A 24,603-nucleotide genomic window follows, 5' to 3' on the forward strand; every position below is an offset into this window, starting at 1 on the left:
CTTGTAATTTGTTATGTATTTCTGCAGGCTAGATATTAAAACACACACACACACACACACACACACACACACACACACACACACACACACACACACACACACACACACACACACACACACACACACACACACACACACACACATAATTAAAGCCGTTTTAAATAAATAAATAAATATGTCACTATATGAAACGCTCTGAAAGGCTGCTTTCCATCTTTAAACAAAAATGCAATTATTATTAATACATCCATATTACATTGGTGTAATTGTCTCTGAAGCTCTTTCCAATAAAGCTCGAAAGCAACGACCTTGCGTTGACGTCACACCAACATCCGGGTCATTACGCAGATTCAGTTGTGCGCATGCGCAGTGCAGCCAGTGGTTCGACCTCTGTTTTCGGTGAGTGCGTTCGTTCCGAACAGATATAAATCTACATCCATTCTTCATCCTCCATCTGTACGAGCACAGAGTTGCGGGTTTGATCGGGATATAGTCAGGAGACGTTTCTGTGGCGTACGACAGCTGTATTTCTTAAGCTCTTCTTATAAATCTCCTCTGACCTCATATTTTGTCTTTGCAGAAGCCGCTCAAAATCACTCACATTTCAACATGTTCACCTGCGCGAAGTTCGTCTCTACACCCGCCCTGGTGAGTGAGTGAGTGAGTGCTGGTAACCCAGTGTTAGTGTGTGTGTGTGTTTAACTGTGTGTTTTGTTGTTGCTGTTCGGCCTGCGGGTTGAACTTGACGTCTGTAATTCATTCATTCCTAGACGGATTTTAAAGGGTTAATGTGAAACGTCACGCGCTGTTGTAGATTACCTTTGACCTTTTGCTTTAGGCTCAAAGTTTTGAGTTCTTTAAGATCAAACGCTGTGCTAGATATGAAGACATTAATCTGGTCCGTCTTCTGTGTTAGTGGAAAGTGGTTATTCCACATAGTCTGGTAACGTTATGTATTGCAGTGATGAAGATGTCAGTTGTCTTTCTATCACCTCAAAGGGGTTTTGTTTATTTTTATTTGCTGAATTTTATTTGTTGATATCCTTCAAAGTATCTTAGAGTAAGGCATTTCAGTGGCGGTCCCCCTGGTGTAACCCGAGATGAAGGTTGTCTTTATCAAGGGCACAATGGAGCTCCTTCACGGGATGTCCTGTTGTGGGACTGAACTGAACCTGTTACATTTAAAGGGTTAGTTCACCCAAAAATGAAAATTCTGTCAGTAATCACTCACCCTCATGTTGTTCCAACCCTGTAAGACTTTCGTTCATCTTCAGAACACAAATTAAGATATTTTTGATGAAATCTGAGAGCTGTCTCACTCATAGGCTGCTATGTAATTGAAACTTGCCGGCTTCTTGCTGGCCAATAGTGAGCCTATGTTCTGACGTACAACCCAGAAGCGCCCACACAGAAGAAAATGAATAGTTGAATAAAGTCGTTATTTTTGTTTGTTTTTGCGCACAAAAAGTATTCTCGTCGCTTGATAAACTTAAAGTTGAGTCACTGTCACGTGGACTATTTTAAACATTGTCTTTACTAACTTTCTGGGCCGGCAAGTTTCAATTACAGAGAAGCCTATGGAAGAGTGATCCAGCTCTCAGATTTCATCAAAAATATCTTAATTTGTGTTCTGAAGATGAACAAAAGTCTTACGGGGTTGGAACAACATGAGGGAGAGTAGTTACTGACAGAATTTTCATTTTTGGGTGAACTAACCCTTTAAGAGAACAGGACAGTTTAGGCTACAGGTAAATGTGGCCCAAATCAGTAGGGTTTTTTTTGTTCACATGTGAGTCAGATCTGTTTTTCTCATGACAGTGACAAACCACATGAAATCTGATCTTTTCATTTCTGTTTTGGGCCATTTCCATATGTGCTCCTAAATCTGATACAGGACTGATAATCAGTCTGAACATTCATATTGGAATTCATGCGACCTTTTCCGTCACTGTAGGGCAACATTCGTCTCGATTCTGTGCTCATGGGAGTCGCTTTAAAGATTGTACATACCCGGCGACGTTATCAAGACCGGTGCGACAGGTAGTCGGCGAAGGACAGTGATGTGTCAGAGCTCATAAGTATTACAGTGACCGCTTTGTATACAGGCAAAAGTGTTTAAATTCACTCACATAAATAGACACGTAATCTCTTAATTTTATGTCCTTAGTATTTACGTCTTTTTATCGTTCTTTTGCAAATTCAGTTCAGGACCGTGATCTGTTCACACCACAATCTGATATTGTATTACATGTATACAATATCTGTAACAACAATGTGAACAGCTATGCAATAAGAATTGAGCACTAAGGCTTGCAGTGTGAACGTAGCCAGACAGGTTGTTGGTACTGGTATCTCGCTAGTACACACTTGTTTAGGGTTTTAATGGATATGTCATACATGAAGACTATTTAAAGTGCCCCTATTATGCTCTTTTAAAGGCTCCTAAATTGTTGTGTCTCCTACAACAGGTTTTCATCCATCAAAGGTCAAAAAACACTTTAATTTTCTCATAATATACACTGCACATCACCACATTTTTCATTGATTCTCAAACGACTCAACGTGTGAATCCGTCTCTCTAAATCCCTCCTCTCCGTGCGCTGCTCTGCTCTGATTGGTCAGATGACCCAAGTCTGTTGTGATTGGTCGACTGCTTACAGCGCCTGTCGGAAACTACACGCCATTAGCATAACTGAACGTCAGCTCTACACACTGTAAAGAGACCGTAACGATGGCGTCGTTTTTACCACATCAGAGCGCGAGTCCGATGATGAAACATTGGGAGAATATTATATTATATTAATGTTATAACAAAATATTATAACGTGCGTTAGCTGGAGACCTTCACAATATAAAACACAAAACGAAGTATTTTGAACACCGGTAGAAAATATATACAATATTTATATTTTATATAAAATTATCAATAATTAATCCAGTGGTTCCCAATCCTGGTCCTGGGGACCCACAGCTCTGCACAGTTTGTATGTCTCCTTTATCTGACACACCCAGTTCAGTTCAGAGCTCTTTCCTAACGAGATGATGATCTGAATCAGGTGTGTTAAATGAGGGAGACATGCAAACTGTGCAGAGCTGTGGGTCCCCAGGACCAGGATTGGGAACCACTGAATTAATCATACTTGCAGGTTGTGATTCTGAGGAGCAAATTGGTCCAAATAAACCGAGTACTGACCCATCTTTCATGAGCAAGCGTACTGCGAATCCGGCTTTGGACTTGAGAAGCTGTGGTCAGTAAAATGACGTGTTGTGGGCGTCACGAAAGGCGTCACGCAGTGAGATTCGAATTAAAAACGACTCATATAGTCGGTTCAGCGTCAATTCTTTCTTTTGGGTGACTAACTTTATTTATCGTGCACTTTTGACTTTACAACTTTGCCCTCTTTACAGGGGCCCTTTAATACTCCTAATATAAATGCATCATCATATGGGTGCCTTATAATAGTCAGCATTGAATGCACAACTTCTTGTGGTGAACCTTGAGCTGGAACTGACCTTTCCCAGCATACATGCCTTTCAGAAAACTGTCCAACACTGTTTCTTTCAAATTCACCCCTTTTTTTGACAGCTGTCTCTGTGGTTCTCTAATAACCTGGTGACAGTCCGTGTGTTGTGTGTGTTGTAGGTGCGTGCGGGCTCCAGGTCCCTGTACAGGCCGCTCTCCGCTGCTGTGCTCTCCAGACCAGAGGCCAAACCTGAGGTGACTGTCAAACCTGCCTTTAAGCTCCCTTCATTTAACTCTTTATTGCAGGCTTGAAGGTCCTGCTTTGTAGATGAGATGAGGCATACAAGGCATCAGAGACAAAAGATGAATTATAACTTTGTTGATATAGAGCTCTTCTGATCCACTGCAAGCGCGTTAAAGGAATAGTTCATGTGAAAATGAACTCGCCCTCAAGTCATTCCAAGCCCATACATCTTCGGTTAATCATATATGTTCATCATATAAGTGATCATATCTGTTTCCAAGAACATTCATATTGGTTCATTTTATGATGCCTTTATGGATCTTCTATGTTTTGGTTTCCTGGACTTTCATTGGAGGGACAAAACCCTCTCAGCTTTCATTAGAAATAACTTTATGTGTGTTTCGAAGATGAACCGAAGTCTCATGGGTTTGAAGTGACGTGTGGGTGAGTAAACGATGAAAGTTTATTTTAGGGATGCACCGATATGAAAATGTTGGCCGACACCGATAATTATTTATATTTGAAAGCCGATGACCGGTTTATTGGTCGATAAATCTAAATCCAGATTTTTCTATAATTTGAGAGCCTGATCATTTTCTTTTTTAAACTCATTTTTGAAGTGATTCCAGTCATATTTCAAGCAATTCAAAAGTATCACGGCGAACAGTGTGCATCTGAAGTGTCTCAGCTGAAGGAAATTATCCATTATTTATCGACTTTAATATATCGACCAAATCTTTTTAATCACCCGATTATTACATTTAAAATGAACATATATCGGTCAATACCGATATGGTGGACGATATATCGTGCATCCCTACAATTTAAATTTTTGGGTGACCTAACCGTATATGGCATTTAAAAAACATTGAATCTGACACCATGTTTTAGCTCGATTGCTGTTAAAGCATGATAGGTGGCAGGCCGAACACACTCGGGTCGTGTAGAGGTCAAGTAAGCCCTCTCTTGCACCTGTAGGTCAGTGGTGCTGTCCTGCCTCAGTCAGCCTTCACTCAGGCCCTCAGGAGCTTCCAGACCAGCGCCGTGAGCCGCGACATCGACACCGCCGCCAAGTTCATCGGAGCGGGAGCTGCCACCGTGGGAGTGGCTGGATCCGGGGCTGGGATCGGAACGGTGTTCGGGAGCCTTATCATCGGATATGCCAGGTCAGATGCAGTTCACGGTCTTATACACTACTGATCAGAAGTTTAGGGTTAGCAGGATTTTTTTTTAAAACACAAAAAAACATGGCTGCAATTATTTGTTCAAAAATATAGTAAAAATGGTAATAAATGTGAAATTCTTTAATATTAGAATGTAATATTAACGTAGTGCTCTCTGACCCCTCCATAGACAACAATTACAACTTTCAAGGTCCAGAAAGGTAGTAAAGACATCGTTAAAATAGTCCATGTGACTCCAGTGGTTCACCCTTAATGTTATGAAGTGATGAGAACTTTATCTTTGTCTCCTACGCTGTTTATGTCATAAATACAGTGCAGCGCTTTAATACCAATGCCGACGCTGGTCACATGATCACCTCAGGCTGGCCAATGGGGAGCCGGCGTTTGGATGTAGAACCTGAAAGCACTGCACTGTATTTACAGCGTAAACAGCGTAGGAGACTGACACAGACGAGAAGAAATTCTGAAGCGTTTTAATTGTTAATGAGTCTGTACATTTCACTAGTTATGTTTCCATCCACCTATTTCTATTCAGATTTTGTGATGTCGCATAAAGTGCTGGATGGAAATTCCATGTTTTTTATGAGACGTATGCATAAACTACGATGGAAACACATTTACCAAATAAATCCCTCGATGTGCAACAAAAAATGTCATGTGACTTTGCCTCAGCAGAGGATGTGATTGGATATCTGGAATAACCAGCGGACCAATCGCATCACAGCATCTCAAATGTTGGTTTGATGGTTCTGAAACGCCTGAGCCAAAGTCTGTCATCAGAGTGATTTGGTTTAATTCCCTCAGAAAGTCTCACCTGATTGTGTTCCCAAACACCAGCATCAACACATGGGATGGAAACGCTGCTTTATTCACAAATGTTGTATGCGATATTCATAGATACATTCATAACTTTGGATGGAAATGCTGCTAATTTCAAAGATTTTAAAACAATCTTTGTCAATGTTTGCAAGTATCTCTGCATGTAATTTCTAGTAAAGCGCTGTGTGTTGTGTTGTTGCAGGAACCCGTCTCTAAAGCAGCAGCTCTTCTCTTACGCCATCCTGGGTTTTGCTCTGTCTGAAGCCATGGGGCTCTTCTGTTTGATGGTTGCTTTCCTCATCCTGTTCGCCATGTAAAATCTGCTAGTTGTGGAACACATTTAGTGCAGTTATGACTACGTGTTTTTGCTGTTGCTACCAAAACGTCTGCTGTTGGTCTCTGCAGGAGGAAAGAAGTATGAAGTCCACTGTTAAAAACAAATCATGCAACAATTAAATATTGTTTAACTATTTAACCAAATCTTGTTAATGCCCATTAAATAAGAACAGCAACAGCTCCATCGGTGCTGCTTCACGGATATAAAGAACCTGATAGCACTTTCTGTACATCAGAATAGGGTGTGAGGGTGTGAGGGTGTGAGTGTGTGAGTGTGTGAGTGTGTGAGTGTGTGAGTGTGTGAGTGTGTGAGTGTGTGAGTGTGTGAGTGTGTGAGTGTGTGAGTGTGTGAGTGAGTGTGTGAGTGTGTGTAGACTGTAAGAGTCCACTCAGATGTTTTCAGGGGTTAAACTGTTGGTTGATAGTGTGACTGTAAATTTATAGCAATTGGTTGAAAGCTAGTTGAAAGCCACAATTGCATTTGTAAATTGCATTAAATAAATTTAGATCACAGTTTACCGTTTCTCTGTGGTGTCTGCTTCATTTTTATTCGTGTGCCCTGTGTTCGTGGTATACGCCACCAACAACCAAGTTGAGCAACTTTAGTTTTGTTTTGAAGTGACGTACATAATCTGTCTAACTTTGTGAAGAGAACTTCAGTGAAACGTACATTTTTGTGGTAATACTTTACGATGTTTCATTAGTTAACATGAACTAACAATAAAAATACTTCTATAGCATTTATTAATCTTAGTGATTTTAACATTTACTAATACACTAAGATCAAAAGATGTTAATATTATTATATGGACCTGAACTACCAATTGTCAGTTGTATTATTTACCTACTACGTTTACAAACAATAAAACCTGCAACAAATGTATTGCTTATTGTTACAGCATTGGTGAACATTAATTAATAGGACCTTAATGTAATGTATTGCCGCTTTTGCTTATGCATATTATATGCTTTGTATTACATTACAAAATCAGGTGTTAAATCTGATTTAGAACGTGTTTAAATAATTAAAAAAAACTATACACCAAAGGAGAGCTCATCACTTTAGCTCTGAAGGGGTCAGCAGAGCACACATTTATCGCGAGATAAGAGTTTAAAGGGCTTGGCTCGAGCATGAGTACCTACGTCTCGCGAGAGTTTGGCACGTGTGTTTTGGCTTTAATGGAGGTCCTAATTCTCGCGAGAGTTGGAATAAGTGGGCTTTGGCTCTTCAGGGTTCAGCCTGCGGGTGAGTAAGCGCGTCAATGCACACTATTTATAAACAGACACGCCTTTAAAATAGCTTTGGGTTGGCTAGTAGAATAGTCTGAATATTTAACACAATAAAAACGCAGCTTTATGACATGTTCAGAGCTTGTCGGTGTTTCTTTGTTGTTAATATGGCGACGCATGCTAACAGCTAGCTGAGGTCCCATTGAAATGAATGAGAGATGAGGCTGAGCATTGATTAGCTTGCTGAGACGGATGTAAACAATCTGTTTAGTGTTGATACAGTCCCGGCATCGCTGGAAATACACTGAACTATTGCAGGTTTGTGGTTGAAGACACTAGCGCTTTAACTTTAGCGTTATGATAGCATAGACATACAGTGATATTTAGAAGGAGGTAAAGCAGAATGTGACAATAGGTTGTGTTGATATCAGACTGATCATCACATTAGAGCACATTCACTACTGCATTTGAGTGAGTGAGGGGTTTAACAAACATATACACCAATGTCAAGTATTTGAGTTATGTTAAATGATATAGATAGGGCTGTATGATGCCTGTCATTCTACTTTTAATCCTCATCTGTGTCCTGTCAAATCTGCTGTGACAACTCGGTCTGAAACAACACCAATTCAGTAACAGCAGTGCTGATTAATACTCATTGTTGCTCATGATTATAGATTAATGCTGATTGATAAACAGTGCCGGACCGGTCAAAAGTTTGGAAACATTTTTTTTTTTTTTTTTTTTATGCTCATAAAGCCTACATTTATTTGATGAAAAATACATTAATATTGTGAAATATTATTACATTTTAAAATAATGGGTTTCTACGTAAATATATAGTAAAATGTAATTTATTCCTGTGATCAAAGCTGACTTTTCAGCATCATTTCAGTGTCACATGATCCTTCAGAAATCATTATAATATGATGATTTATTATCAATGTTGGAAACAGTTGTGCTGCTTCATATAACCTGTGATACTTTTTTCAGGATTCATTGATGAATAAAAAGTAAATAAAATACACATAAATATTTTCTAACAAAATAAATCTTTATTATCACCTCCTTTATATCAATTTGACACATCCTTGCTTAATTAAAGTATTCATTTCTTTCAACAAAAATAAAAATACTAATCCCAAACTTTTGAACCGTAGTGTATATTGTAAAGATTTCTATTTTAAATAAATGCTGTTCTTTTTTTAAAACTTTTTATTTATCAAATAATTCTGAAAAAGGTTTAACAGGTTATAAAAATATTAAGCAGCACAACTGTTTTAAACATTAATAATAATAAATCATCATTATTAGAATGATTTCTGAAGGATCATGTGACACTGAAGACTGGAGTAATGATGCTGGAAATGCAGCTTTGATCACAGGAATAAATTACACTTTATTATATATTCACATAGGAAACCATTAATAAACAATATTTCCCAATATAATAAAAAAAATAAAAAAATGTATCAAATAAATGCAGCCTTGGTGAGCATAAGAGACTTAGTCAAAAACATAAAAAATATCAATGTTTCTAAACTTTTGACCGGTACTGTACAAGTCATGTGTTTCTGTTCTTAGGTGTGGCTTTAAATCATGACGTTGTTGACTAATGAAAAGTTGCGTGTTTGATGTGACTTCCCCCATGTGATCAGGTGGCAGACTGAAGCTGTGAATATGAGTGATGATAAACCTTTCCTCTGCACTGCTCCTGGCTGCGGACAGGCATGTGATCACTGACTTATAAACACTAACACTTACTTAAATAAACACTGCAGTTAAGTCACATGCTTTCTTTTTCACATGCTCTACACACTGCCTGTCTGCCTGCTACAGCGATTCACAAATGAAGACCACCTGGCGGTGCACAAACACAAGCATGAGATGACCCTGAGATTTGGTCCGGCTCGCAATGAGAGCGTCATCATCGCTGGTGAGTCACCTGACCGTCACAATAAGAGAAACCAAACTCAAACTGTAGTTGTTCATGGGTGTCTGGGTTTATTGGCTGCCATTGCAGACCAGACGCCGACACCGACCCGCTTCCTGAAGAACTGCGAGGAGGTCGGGCTGTTCAACGAGCTCACCAGCCCGTTTGAGCACGACTTTAAGAAGGCCACCGAGGATGACGTTAAGAAGGTAAAGATGCCCGTTTATTCTGCAAGTTACGTGATCATTTTCCAAATACACTATAAATTAAGTATTTTATGCATTTGTTTGATAAAAAATGCAGTAAAAACAGATATAGTGCAATATTAAAATTTAAAATAACTGTTGAATATATAGTAAAAAAAAAATTATTAATCCCTGTGATCAAAGCTGAATTTACAGCATCATTCCTCCAGTCTTCAGTGTCACATGATCCTCATTCAAATATGCTGATAAAAAGCATTTCTCATTATTATCAATGTTGAAAACTGTTGTGCTGCTTCATAATTTGTGGGAAACCTTGACACACTTTATTTTTCAGCATGAATAGAAAGTTCAACAGATCATGTATTTGAAATAGAAATCTTGTGTAACATTATAAATGTCTTTACTGTCACTTTTGATCAAATTAATGTGTCCTTGATGAATAAAAGTATTAAAAAAAGATATACACTACCGTTCAAAAGTTTGGGGTCAGTAAGATTTTTTATGTTTTTAAAAGAAGTTTCTCCTGCTCACCAAGGCTGCATTTATTTGATTAAAAATACAAACAAAAACTGTAATATTGTGAAATATTATTCCAATTTAAAACAGGTGTTTTCTATGTGAATATACAGTAAAGTGTAATTTATTCCTGTGATCAAAGCAGAATTTTCAGCATCATTACTCCAGTCTTCAGTGTCTCTTATATGATGATTTGATGCTCAAGAAACATTCATTATTATTATCAATGTTGAAAACAGTTGTGTACAATTTTTATCAAAAATCTTTGATGAATAGAAAGTTCAAAAGAACAGCATTTATCTGAAATTTAAAGCTTTTGTAAGATTAAACACTACCGTTCAAACGTTTCGGGGGAAAGAAATCAAATAATCAATACTTTTATTCATCAAGGATGAGTTAAACTGATCAAAAGTTACAGTAAAGACATTTATAATGTTAGAAAATATTCTATTTTAAATAAATGCTGTTCTTTTGAACTTTCTATTCATCAAAGAATTTTTGGAAAAAAAAATTTCAACACTGATAATAATAATGAATGTTTCTTGAGCATCAAATCATCATATTAGAATGATTTCTGAAGGATCATGTGACACTGAAGACTGGAGTAATGATGCTGAATATTCAGCTTTGATCACTGGAAAAAATTACAGTTTAAAATATATATTAAAATAGAAAACAGTCATTTTAAATTGTCATCATATTTCACAATATTACTGGTTTTTTTTTTTTTTTTTATCAAATAAATGCAGCCTTGGTGAGCAGAAGATACTTCTTTTAAAAACATACAAAAATCTTACTGACCCCAATCTTTTGAACGGTAGTGTAGGTGCAAGTGTGTTCCATAGGCAAAAGTCTTAAAGATGTGTCTTATTGTGCATGATTCATCATTTATAATCTTCCATTAATATGTAACTTATGAAACTAATTTAATCGAACATTTCAACATCCATTTAAAGTCTCATGGAGTATTGTGAGTTGAACGCTGTTGTGTGTGTGGTTATTGCAGTTGCCTCTGGACTTGTCTCCGCTTGCGACTCCTGTTGTTCGAAACAAGATAGAGGAGCACACACCCATCGAGTCCCAGCGGGACAGTCCCCTCCCCCACCCCGAGTCCACCACCACCGACGACAAGGTGAGACACGGGGAGAAATACATCAGCACTGGTTTAGCTCAGTCTTACTTGTGCCGGGTTCAGATAGATGATTTTTGGTTACGCTTTATTTTTATTGTTACAGTGTAATTATATATTTAAGTACTGAGTAATATTAAGCAACTACATGTACTTACTATAGGGTTAGGATTTGGTTGAGGGTTAGTTGCATGCAATTATGCATAATTTACTGTTATTACTATGGTAAGTACATGTAACATATGTTACAAGGACACTGTAAAATAAAGAGTAACCCAATTCTTTTGTCTGTTACGATAGTCACTGTGTCAGATTACGGGATTTTTGACTCCTCAAATCTTCTCGTGTCGTGGACAAGAAACATGTCAGACAACTAACATGTATGACACACATACATACATACTCACTCACTCACTCACTCACTCACTCACTCACACAAACTCACTCGTTCACACTCTCAAACACACACACTCACTCTTGCTCACTTACTCACTCTCACACACACACACACACACTCACTCTTGCTCACTTACTCACTCTCACACACACACACTCAAACTCACTCGCTCTCACTCACACACATGCACACTCACTCTTGCTTCCTTACTCTCACACACACTCACTCACACACTCACTTGCACACATACATACACACGCACTCACTCATTCAAACTCACTCACACTCTCACTCTCACGCACACTCACTCTTTCTCACTTAAGCCTGTTTTATGCTTCTGCGTCGAATCGACGGCGTACCCCCGCGGACCCCTCTGCGTCGACGCGAACCTCGACGCGACCCCTCCGCCGTAGCTTGACGTGCACCTCCAAAAAATTGTAACTACGCGTCGCGGTGACGCAGACCGCAGGGGCTGTGATTGGTCAGATTATACATCATTTCCGGAGTAAAATAAATTAAAATAGAAAACAGTCATTTTAAATTGTCATAAAATATGTTTTGTTTTATTGTTTTTTATATACTAAACACAGCCTTGGTGAGCAGAAGAGACTTCTTTTAAAAACATTAAAAATCTTACCGATCTAAAACTTTTGACCGGTAGTGTATATGTATATATTTATATATATTCTTTTCTTTTTTTGTTGTTGCTAGAAATAAACTTCAATCAATCAAATCAATGTTTGTTTTGAAAAAAAGTTTGTTGTTTATTTACAATACAATGTTCACGGGTACATCATGGATATCAAGTAATTAACCAAGTCTGCCACGGGACACTACATTATCCTGCCATGGCACCGTGGTCGAACCCATTTTGTAGCCCAACCCGGTGATCTTTGCACCCGAAGATAAAATCTTTAAAGTCACTGCCAGTCTCTGAGCGAGGTCAATAGGCATACTGTGTGTAGTCTGATGCTGTATTAACGGCTTTAAACGATGAACAAGATCGTCAAATCGACCTTTCGACATCCGAAAATACTTAAAGTGCATTTCTTCGTCCAAGTCCCTCAGCGGTCGAACAACCGTAACAAATTCGCCAATCCTTCCCCTGTCTTCGTGCACTGGTCGTACAGACCACCTTCGCTGACGTCTTTTTCTTCTACGATTAAACATTTGCAATAAAATCATTTGTTGATTAGCTCCAGCTGCAACAACACTCTCTCTCTTTCGCTCGCCATTGTCGGAAATGAAAAAGCGGAACCGGCGCATGGAACCAAAACAAACTAGGAAAGAGATTCGCGAACCACACCACCCCCCTAGCGTTCTGGCGGTGAAATGCACCGCGATGCAACGCAACCCGACGCAGAACCATAAAACGGTCACGACGCCGTTGGAGTGACGGCGTAGCTACGCCGTGGAGTTGACGCAGAAGCATAATGAGGGCTTTACTCACACACACACTCACTTGCACACATACATACATACACACTCACTCACTCACTCACTCACTCACACACACACTCACTTGCACACACGCACTCACTCACTCACTTGCACACATACATACTCACTCACTCACTCACTTTCACACATACATACACGCACTAACACACTCACTTGCACACATACATACACACGCACTTACTCACGCACACACGCACTCACTCACTCACTTGCACACATACGTACTCACTCACTCACACACTCACTTGCACACATACATACACACGCACTTACTCACTCACTCACACACTCACTTGCACACACGCACTCACTCACTCACTTGCACACACGCACTCACTCACTCACTTGCACACATACGCACTCACTCACTCACTTGCACACATACATACTCACTCACTCACTCACTCACTCACTCACTCACTTGCACACATACGTACTCACTCACTCACACACTCACTTGCACACATACATACACACGCACTTACTCACTCACTCACACACTCACTTGCACACACGCACTCACTCACTCACTTGCACACACGCACTCACTCACTCACTTGCACACATACGCACTCACTCACTCACTTGCACACATACATACTCACTCACTCACTCACTCACTCACTCACTTGCACACATACATACACACGCACTCACTCACTCACTCACTCACTCACTCACTCACTCACTCACTTGCACACATACATACACACGCACTCACTCACACACACTTGCATACACACACACACACTCACTCGCACACATACATACACACGCACTCACTCGCGCACACACACACTCACTCGCTCTTGACGGAACCTGACGTGGAGGACCGAAAAAAAAAATAAACATGCTAGTCTTTTAATCGTGATGTCGTGAAGCATCGCAGACGCTAGTCGGTTGTCGTCCACTATGACACACACTATACGAGATGAAACGATCGAATCTTACATCCCGACGCCCGTTGTCGTTTACGAATCCCCAAACGGATCGTGCCAAAATCGTGTAATCTGAACCAGGCATTAGTGCTCGTCATTTAGTAGCTTTTTTTCAATGCAAAGCAACTAATTGCAAGGAAGGTCCACCCTGGACGACCCTAGGCTCTTACTGTGCGGAATTGTGTTGTCAGTAATTGTTGGTCGCTGGGTCTCCCCTCCCTGTGTTTGAACCTGCAGCCTTTGTGTTAGCAGTCCAGATCCAAGTGGCCTTCTCCCCTCAGTCTACCCGTGAAAGCTGTCTGCTTCTGTTAGCTTGTCCTGGAGCTCCTTGCTTTTAGATGAAATACATTTCTTCATAGAGCTACAAAACAATCAGTGGTGAACCATCTATGAAAAACTCTTTGTTGGAGAGACTGTGTGAGAAAGATGAGACTTACTTCCTTCCTAATTCAGCCAATATGCTAATTCTGATTTATAGCTATACCATCTATAATAATAATCATTCACTTTGAGCACTGTCATCTGTATTTACCTTCAGCTCTAATGTGAACTCTATGCAAAGAATATCACTTATTCAATACTTATTACGGTAACACTTTATTTTAGTGTCCTTGTTACACATTACATATAGTTACTGTACAAATAACTATAAATTATGCACAATTACATGCAACTTAACCCTATAGTAATTACATGTATTTAATTATTATTACTCAGTATTTAAATGTATAATTGCACTGTAACACGGACAACATAAAATAAAGTGTAACCTTTTTCTTGTTACACTGTCATTTAAAAGTTTGGGGTCAGTACGGTTTTATTTTTTGTAAAAATAAAATAAAATAAATAAACATCCTAGCCTTTTATCCTTGGGATAAATCGGCCGAAAAAAGTTTCATAGACTTAACATTGGCACATAATTCGTAAGATCATATCTTTGGATCAGAAGCTCAGAGAGACTCGGGGTTGGGCTCTTTTGACTCGGCCTATCAAGTAGCCAATAAGTAGGGACATAACAACTTCATAGTCATGCCGTAGCAACCAGTTACAGGACCCTAGCAACCATTAAACAATATTAACAAGCAAAATCTCAGCACCACAACATTGTAGAAACACAGAGTTGGGCTTTTGTGACTTTTTTTAAAGGACAAGTTCGGTATTTTACACTTAAAGCCCTGTTTACAGATCGTATCTGATGAAATAGAACGGTTAAGATTAAAATTTGGACACATGCTCCTGTCCCGAGAATTTTAGGTTTATTTCGCTTCACCCCCCCACCCCCACAATGGTTGTCTATATGCACTGGAAGATTCCGTCCTAAAAACACATTAAACTTTCGTTTACAAAGACGTGAAACTCACCGAGTGGTCAGGGGGTGTTCACTGATATGTGCACTCAAAAATCGCTGAAAAAGATGCATTCCAACAGGTTTTATCGTGGTTTTTGTCCAACTCCATTGACTTAATAGGACGTGCTGTGAGACCGCAGCACCTTTACGGCATTACTCCGCTGCTTCTTCTTCTGCTTCTTCTGTCTATTCAATGAAATGCCCGTGGTTTGCTTGCAATTGGCAAAGGTGCATTATCGGCACCAACTGGGCTGGAGTGTCTATTATTCAAGCTCTCAACGGAAGAATCACGGGTGTGACGCGTTTGGCAAAATAGGTCCACAAAAGCTAAATAAACCTAAAATTCTCGGGACAGGAGCATGTGTCCAAATTTTAATCTTAACCGTTCTATTTCATCAGATACGATCTGTAAACAGGGCTTTAAGTGTGAAATACCGAACTTGTCCTTTAAACATCAACCTATAAACTCTATAAGCAAACCCTAGCAACCATATAGACTACCCTAGCAACCGTACAAACACATGAATAAGCTTTATCTCAGCACCAGAACATCGTAAGACATGGAGGTGGGCTCGTTTGTTTCGGTTGGGAAATCAGTCTGTAAATATCACCATGGTAACGGTGTAACCACACCCTAGCAACCGAGTGCCGAGTTTTGCCACTGCAAGCACCACTCACATTTTTTTCAGGAAATGTACATCCTTGCCGAATAACTGAAGCTTCACAGATGCAGTTGATCAAAAGGGACAGTAAAAGACATTTATAATGACACACAAACTCGTATTTCAAATAAATGCAGTTTCTTTCTGTTCATCAAATAATCCTGACATTTTTTATCACGGTTCCCACAAAAATATTAAGCAGCACAACATTGAAATGTTTATTGAGCATCAAATCAGAATGATTTCTGAAGGATCATGGGACACTGAAGACTGGAGTAATGATGCTGAATATTCAGCTTTGATCACAGGAATAAATTACATTTGACATAATATTACAATAGAAAACAGTTATTTTAAATTGTAACAAAATTTGGAATATTACAGTAATTTTACTGTAATATTACAGTTTTAAGCATTAAAAAAAATCATACAGACCCCCAAACCATTGAACGGTAGTGTATATGGCAGTACAGTCATTTTGTCTCGACTCTCTCCAGCTGTCTCTGTCATTCAACAACTCTAAGACACTACAAATTGTGGTCTCTCTTAATTCATAGATGAATCATGTATGTGGTGTAAAGGCCACTAGCTCAGAGCAGTGATGGACAGACTCAGAAGTGTAGTTGTGTGTGTCAGCTTGGCTCTCGTGTGGTGTTTCCAGGAGGTTTCTTTGCAGCCGATCTCCACTATAGTCCGTCCTGCCTCCCTCCAAGTCCCAAATGTGCTTCTGGCCAGCTCTGAGGCTGGTGTTGTTATTCAGCAAGCTCTCCCATCTCCAACATCTAGCTCTGTTATAACCCAGGTCCCATCCTCTAGTAGATCCATAGTGTAAGTAACTTCTAAACGTTACGTATTTATTCTGCTTCTCTCCTAGTTTGACATCATTTTCTCCTTTTTACGCCTCATTTTGGTCACTCATTTACTTGGAGAATTTATGATTTCGTTTAATTTGCTTGTGATCCATGTGCCTTTATACTTTCACCTCATAGATTTGATATGTTCTCGACCATTAGATCGGTTTTATTTGAGCCTTTTGTTTTGTTTCACACACCAATTGAAGAGAAAATTCATGCTGTTGTTTTTTATGTGTTTAATACTTCACTTAAAGTCAACATGAACACAGAACTATTGCTTTTTAATACATGCTTTTATACTACTACTTTTTAATACGTTTTTGTGCACGATTCATCACAAAGGGAAACAATAATGTTTGCCTTTGTAATATTTAATTAAAATGTAATAGTTTGCCTGAGCTTTCCTTTTACCCTGAAGTCACTCAGTAATAATGTTTTTAATTTGAACCAAAAGCCAAATAGCTGTTTTATGCTTATAGCAGTAATTTAATGCTAGCTAATATTCAAATATAAAAAGTGACGCCAACAATAGCAAATAACGATAAATGTTGTGAATATGATTGACTCAAATCTGATAAGAAACCATCTAATCTAAAATCCTGCCCCATTTATCCTCATTGAATATCCTGTTTCACTCAGGAAAATGTCACATTACGTACAGTAAAATACCATGCAAATGCTGTATCATGTTGACTTTAAAGCATGATGCTGTGTAGCTCGTGTTTGTAGCTTATTTATATGTGTATTTATATTATATATTACAGTAATGTTCATTTTATGTTTGAAATGAATTTAGTTTCTTTTCCCCCCATCTCTCTCTCTGTCTCTGTCTTCAGTCCGGTGTCCGGCACGTTTCCGGTTCTCCTGCAGCTGCCTAACGGTCAGACGATGCCCGTCGCTATTCCAGCCACAATCGCCAGCTCCAGCGTACACATACCCACTGCCATTCCTGTGAGTGTCACACACACACACATACACACACACACTCCTCTCTCTTGGGTGTGCTTAAAAAGCTCCTGTACAATATTTTTCCTGATCCTGGCGAATTACCATCCTGCGAAGTTCAGCTCCAACCCTGATCAAACACCTAAAACGGCTAATTAAAGGGATAGTTCACCCAAAAAATTGTAATGTGGTCATTTACTCACCCTCATGTTATTTCAAACCTGAAAGACTTTCGTTCATCTTCGGAAAACAAATGAAGATAATTTTAATGAAATCTGAGATATTTCTGTCTCTGCATTGACCGCTACGCAAGTGACACTTTGACGCTTCAAAAAGTTCATAAAGAGATTGTAAAATCCATATGAATCCAGCGGTTTAGCCTAAGTTTTCTGAGGAGGCATGATTGCTTTATATGTGACCCTGGACCACAAAACCTTTCAAAGTGGTTTAAGTCATTTTTTTTTTATTGAATAAATAAGCTTTCCATTGATGTATGGTTTGTTAGGATAGGACAATATTTGGCATTTGAAACTATTTGAAAATCTGGAACCTGATTGTGTAAAAATATTGAGAAAATTGCCTTTAAAATTGTCCATTTATCGCTTTTGCTGCATCCACTCACAATTATTTAAAAATGTATTTTTATGGTAGGAAATTTACAAAATACCTTCATGGAACGTGATTTTTATTTAATATCCTAATGATTTTTGGCATAAAAGAAAAATTGATAATTTTGACCCATACAATGTATTGTTGGCTATTGCCACAGATATACGCGTGCGAAATGTGACTGGTTTTGTGATCCAGGGTCACATATGATGAACAGATTTAATTTAAACTTTTATTCACATATAAACATTGATCAGCGAACATAAACAGAAGCTCAACCGAACCTGCTTGACGCGCAAGAACAAACCTCTTGCTGAAGCTCAAACGTGCTGCATAACACTAGAATGAACCTCATTGGTTCTTGCTGAAACTCAAACGTGCTGCATAACACTAGAATGAACCTCATTGGTTCTTGCTGAAACTCAAACGTGATGCGTAACACGAGAATGAACCTCATTGGTTCTTGCTGAAACTCAAACGTGCTGCATAACACTAGAATGAACCTCATTGGTTCTTGCTGAAACTCAAACGTGATGCGTAACACGAGAATGAACCTCATTGGTTCTTGCTGAAACTCAAATGTGATGCGTAACACGAGAATGAACCTCATTGGTTCTTGCTGAAACTCAAACGTGATGCGTAACACGAGAATGAACCTCATTGGTTCTTGCTGAAACTCAAACGTGCTGCATAACACTAGAATGAACCTCATTGGTTCTTGCTGAAACTCAAACGTGATGCATAACACTAGAATGAACCTCATTGGTTCTTGCTGAAACTCAAACGTGCTGCATAACACTAGAATGAACCTCATTGGTTCTTGCTGAAACTCAAACGTGATGCGTAACACGAGAATGAACCTCATTGGTTCTTGCTGAAACTCAAACGTGCTGCATAACACTAGAATGAACCTCATTGGTTCTTGCTGAAACTCAAACGTGATGCGTAACACGAGAATGAACCTCATTGGTTCTTGCTGAAACTCAAATGTGATGCGTAACACGAGAATGAACCTCATTGGTTCTTGCTGAAACTCAAACGTGATGCGTAACACGAGAATGAACCTCATTGGTTCTTGCTGAAACTCAAACGTGCTGCATAACACTAGAATGAACCTCATTGGTTCTTGCTGAAACTCAAACGTGATGCATAACACTAGAATGAACCTCATTGGTTCTTGCTGAAACTCAAATGTGATGCGTAACACGAGAATGAACCTCATTGGTTCTTGCTGAAACTCAAACGTGCTGCATAACACTAGAATGAACCTCATTGGTTCTTGCTGAAACTCAAATGTGATGCGTAACACGAGAATGAACCTCATTGGTTCTTGCTGAAGCTCAAACGTGATGCGTAACACGAGAATGAACCTCATTGGTTCTTGCTGAAGCTCAAACGTGATGCGTAACACGAGAATGAACCTCATTGGTTCTTGCTGAAGCTCAAACGTGATGCGTAACACGAGAATGAACCTCATTGGTTCTTGCTGAAGCTCAAACGTGATGCGTAACACGAGAATGAACCTCATTTGTTCCTCTCACGCTGTCAATGGAGGAACAGAAATAAAAAGTTCTTCATTTGTGTTCGGAATATGAACGAAAGTCTTACGGGCTTTTCATTTTTGGGTGAACTATCCCTTTAAAAAACATTGTTGAAATTTCTTGTTGAGGTTTCTTTTTTAAATGAAACCTTGAACAATTTAAGTGGACTTCAGAGAAAGAACTAGAATGGATTCTGGGATTGCCTGGTCTGTGAAGGACACACTTAATGCTGCCTTTGAATGTCTAAACAAAGGTGTATTAGACAGCAGCCTAATTAAATATTTTAAAAGCCTTTGGAAAGCACCTATGATGCCTTAAAATGCTGTTCAAAGTGTCCCAATCATGCTTTTTCGAACATTACCTTTCATGTAGTGTGTGATACAGCTGTTTGTGAATGTAAAAGGTCTGCAAAGTTTTAAAGATCAAAGCGCATGACAAATAAAGTTAGTCTCGTAAAAGAAAAGATCGATTCTGAACTTCCAAAACGAGTCGTCAGTAATTCCAGTCTCACTCCCTGTTAAACCTTAGTAGGTTTGTAACACATTTGCATAATGCCAGTCAATGGTCTTCATTGGCTGCTTGTGAACAACGTCTACTTTGACCCTCAAACACTGTAGTTGTATCTGAGACTGGAAGAGTTTGATCATGTCGAGAAGACGCTGTTTTCTGCAAATCCACTTTGATTCACTTCAAAAGGATGAGGACTCGCGCTGGAACTGATTCGGTAAATCGTTACTGTTCGTATCACTGTGTCTCAAGTGCTGAGGAAGAGCTGAATTTCAGAAATGGTAATGGGCGTTTGGTTTAGAGATGGTAAATGGTAAAGCGGTCGACCAATCACAACACACTAGGCCATGTGACCAATCAGACCCGAGCAGACTCTCAGAAAGGAGGGGTTTAGAGAGACTTAAATCTTCTAAATTAACCAGTTTCAGACTCTTCGATAAATTAGGTGATGTGCAGTGTATACTATGAGAAAAATGAAGTGTTTTTTGACATTGGATTCATGTTAACTTATTGTAGGAGTCTCTAAAACAAAATTAGGAACCTTTAAAAGAGCATAATGGGGCACTTTAGGTAGCAGCTCAGTAGGTTTTGGTCCAAAATATCTTTGGAGGGAAGACTTTATCTTTAGATTTATTTATCTATTAGACATTGTTGGAGTGCTGCAGAATTATGATGCAGTAGATGAGTGTAATAGGTGTGTATAGGGTCCATCTCAGATGATCGTCACACACACACACCTGAAGTTCACAGAAGCTTGACTGAAATAACCATTCAGCTTGAAAGGTTTTCCTCTTTTTAAAAACTCTGCCTTTCTAATCACAAGTGGTCACAGGAGACGCATGTTACTACGAGCCATCTGTGTCCTGACCAGATGTGAACAGTCCCACAAATCCATCATGGAGAAACAAAACGTGCTTGAAAGTCATGTGACCTCTTTTAAACATGACTCCAGTGCGTTGAGTTTGTGCGACCGTATGCACACGTTTGTCTTTTTCAGTTTTTTTTTTTTGGATCATTTTACCTGTTAATGCCAACTACATAAATATTGGCATATGTGTGTATTTTTATTGGAATTTTACTATTTCACCTTTCCTTTATATGTTTATATCCTTCAAATATTTCCTTTAATGAATCTATTTTGCTCTAGGTACACAAAAGAGTGTGTGCAAAATAGTTCCACAAATAGTTTGACCTTGAGGACAAAAATGTCCCCATTGAAACCCATTAAAACTGTTTAGTTTATTATATTTAGCCATTTAACTATAAATGATGCAATCTTTGTTAATAGGCTTTCATTCTGTTGGCAAGGCTTCAAAATTATTTTTTTAAAATAAATTCCAAATGGTGCCATTTTCTCAGGTTTGGCCACTATACGCTGATTTCACGCAGCCGCCATTTTGAAATCGAAAGTGAGGTTCCGGTGGGAAGAACCCCGGAAGTAAAGATAAACAACAATGCCTTGGATTACCAACCTGAAGCTGCTGCCGCGATTTACACTATTGGATGTTAATATCCAATATAGGATATGTATATAGTTCATTCCTGCTTCTTTTTTTACATTCTGAATTATATATATAAAAATTATTTTATTTATAAATGAATTTCACTGTATATAGTCTAAAGTATGAAAGAAATGTTTGTACATTTTTAGAATTGACACACCATCATTAAACACAACAATACGCCATCACATTCACGACTCTCCTGTGATTAAAGGCGACACTTCCGGTTTTCTTCCCACCGGAGCCTCGCTTTCGATTTCAAAATAACGGCTGCGTGAAATCAGCGTATTGCAAATACTCGCTTTATTCCTGTTTTCTGCTTTTGCATATTATAGAGCCAATTGGATAAATTATGAAGCAATAAGTGTGTGGGTGTGTTGGTGTGGATGTCAGAGTGCGGTTTGTATGTGTGTAGTAAAGAAATTGTGTGTGTGTGTGTGTGTGTGTGTGTGTGTGTGTGTGTGTGTGTGTGTGTGTGTGTGTGTGTGTGTGTGTGTGTGCATATAATATTTGAGAGAGAAAAACTCGACTGCAAATCACAAATTCAACCACTATGTGACCAGTGGAGTTTTGCTGGCATCCAACAGGGAAAATCTGGTACTGCGTCCAAACAAGATCTTACCGAAAGCTAATTTTTTGAGATATCAACCTCAAATTTGAAACACAACTTGTTTAGATATATTTTAAGAAACTTGTTTCGTAAAATATATATTTTATATACAATAATATGCAATAATGTTCATAAATCATGTTCATAAACTTAAACCTCTATAACTTTTTTTTTTTTTTTAAGTACAAGGGTCTTCTTTAAAATTAGACCAGACTTAAGTCTGTGCTCCCATGCTTCAAATGTCTATAAAATATTTTTGACACAGACATTTTTGTCCACTATGGACCTGTGTGTAACTCTTTTTAATTGACGCACAAGGGTGAAGTGTGTGCTGGTTGATGATGTTGGCTCTTATGAAGGACACTGCGCCTCTTTCATGACGTCAGCCCGTGTGGGGTGCGCTAATTTATGCAGAGACACATTATCACTCATACACACGTGTCTGGGCCAGTTAAAACCCTGTGTGTGTGTGTGTGTGTGTGTGTGTGTGTGTGTGTGTGTGTGTGTGTGTGTGTGTGTGTGTGTGTGTGTGTGTGTGTGTGTGTGTGTGTGTGTGTGTGTGTGTGTGTGTGTGTGTGTGTGTGTGTGTGTGTGTGTGTGATTGGAACACTGAACAGCATATGATTATGTCCCGTAGGCTTTCAGCAGGAGGAAAGGAGAGGGATGGGAAAGAAACAAACAAACAAAGAAAATGTTTCCCCTTATGCCGTATTCCAGTGTTTTCTACAGGCTTTGTACAGGCTTTCTACAGACTCGGGGACCCTTTTTATGTTGAGATTTATGTTATTGGTTTTTATTTAGTTTAACCAATTAAATAAATGGAATAAAAATAGTTTTTAACATTTATTTACAAACACAATATCCTGCTAGTGACTCATTTGAGCCAGTTTAGTGATGTAGTTAGTTGTGACCGATCTGTTTGTGTGTGTGTGTGTGTTTTTTTCTCAGCAAGGATAACTAATGGAAAATTTGAAAGTTGTGTTGTCCATTTATTCAAAGTATAGTCATATAGTCTTTAAAGTCTCTGCTAATGATTTAAAAAAAAAAAAATTGTCGATATTAAAGTTAATGGGAAGATGACAAAATTGAAATTGGAATGAAAACATTGAAAAATGCCATCAATATTTATTTGTTTCTTTATTTGATTTGTACCATGATTATATTTACCCTATTTCTTGGGCAACACAGATTGTTTTCCAAGCAGCTTTACAGGGATAAACAGTAACATCATGATTCAATGATGCAAACAGGATTAAATTCTGTTGTGAAGCAGCTCTAAAAACAGTCGTATTCAGTCTGGTTCAGTAACTGTGTTCTGTAACAAGTCCCGTGGTTTTCCTTGAAGTGCAGTACCATATTATTTATTGGTTTTATGATTATGCTAATATAAAAAATCTGTTTTGTTGTTTCAGTTGCTCACAGCAGCAGCTCAACCACAGATGTGAACATATGCTGAGCGTTTCTGTGTGTTTGAGATAACAAGGGCCTATTTTGTGCCTTTTTCACTTCTGTTTGCTTCTTTAGTGTGTGAGAGAGACATAGAGTCTGATCACATATTAAGTTTGTCACGTGTGTGTGTGTGTGTGTGTGTGTGTGTGTGTGTGTGTGTTTTCAGCTGGTCAGACCTGTCACCATAGTGCCTAGTGTCCCTGGGATGCCCGGCCCCTCCCCTCCACAGCCTGTCCAATCAGAAGCCAAGATGGTAATTTCCTCTTCTCTCATTTGCATATGCATCCACATGTGCCTCATTTCCAGGTGTGTTTTCAGTGTAAGCAGATTTTCCTCCAGCCCACGGGGGCGAGGATGTACAGTCCACAACACTGAGCTTTGCAACCGTGCAAGTTGTAGTTTTTGAGCACAAGCACAAGAGGGCATCTGTCTATAGGAGTGTGTTTATGTGTGTTTGTGCATCTTTACACACCCAGAGCAGCAGAGATCGCTCAAGTAGTGGTTGTTGACATGAACTTCGAAATCTAGAGCTCAGCCATTCCCACGTTTAAAGAGAAATTTGAACATGTAAATGTTCATTCATTTTTAAACTGTATGTTGACTGCATTTCTCAAGCTCAACCATTCAACTCAACACACACACACACACACACACACACACACACACACACACACACATATATATCACAGAAACACACACGTTTCATATTTCTTTCAAATT

General features: G+C 38.9%; 2 protein-coding genes across 3 annotated transcripts in view; both read left to right on the forward strand.

The window, feature by feature from the left end:
- The first annotated feature begins 313 nt into the window (after nt 1-313).
- On the forward strand, nt 314-6,570 carry atp5mc3a (ATP synthase membrane subunit c locus 3a). Its single transcript, XM_082176318.1, has 5 exons — nt 314-399; nt 581-648; nt 3,644-3,718; nt 4,686-4,873; nt 5,913-6,570. Exons 1-5 carry the CDS (start codon nt 363-365, stop codon nt 6,025-6,027), a joined length of 483 nt encoding a protein of 160 aa, XP_082032444.1. The 5' UTR covers nt 314-362; the 3' UTR covers nt 6,028-6,570.
- A 685-nt stretch (nt 6,571-7,255) lies between these two features.
- The window catches only part of atf2 (activating transcription factor 2), a 39,069-nt gene continuing 21,721 nt past the window's right edge, over nt 7,256-24,603 (forward strand). Inside the window, exons 1-8 of one of the 2 annotated variants that reach the window (XM_082176182.1) lie at nt 7,256-7,292; nt 8,935-9,004; nt 9,116-9,212; nt 9,300-9,418; nt 10,938-11,063; nt 16,528-16,694; nt 17,557-17,671; nt 24,050-24,136. In XM_082176182.1, the coding sequence (XP_082032308.1) occupies nt 8,957-9,004; nt 9,116-9,212; nt 9,300-9,418; nt 10,938-11,063; nt 16,528-16,694; nt 17,557-17,671; nt 24,050-24,136 (759 nt within the window). In that variant the 5' untranslated portion in view covers nt 7,256-7,292; nt 8,935-8,956. The other variant, XM_082176183.1, reaches the window with a different exon arrangement.

The sequence above is a fragment of the Leuciscus leuciscus genome (genome assembly GCF_965113295.1).
Source record: "Leuciscus leuciscus genome assembly, chromosome: 7".
Lineage (NCBI taxonomy): Eukaryota > Metazoa > Chordata > Actinopteri > Cypriniformes > Leuciscidae > Leuciscus > Leuciscus leuciscus.

Excerpts from the sequence above, each read along its gene's own strand:
- atp5mc3a (XM_082176318.1), top strand. The coding sequence starts at position 363 with ATGCGCAGTGCAGCCAGTGGTTCGACCTCTGTTTTCG. Across the intron at positions 400-580 it reads TGGTTCGACCTCTGTTTTCG|AAGCCGCTCAAAATCACTCA; the intron begins GTGAGTGCGTTC and ends TTGTCTTTGCAG. Across the intron at positions 4,874-5,912 it reads CTTATCATCGGATATGCCAG|GAACCCGTCTCTAAAGCAGC; the intron begins GTCAGATGCAGT and ends GTGTTGTTGCAG.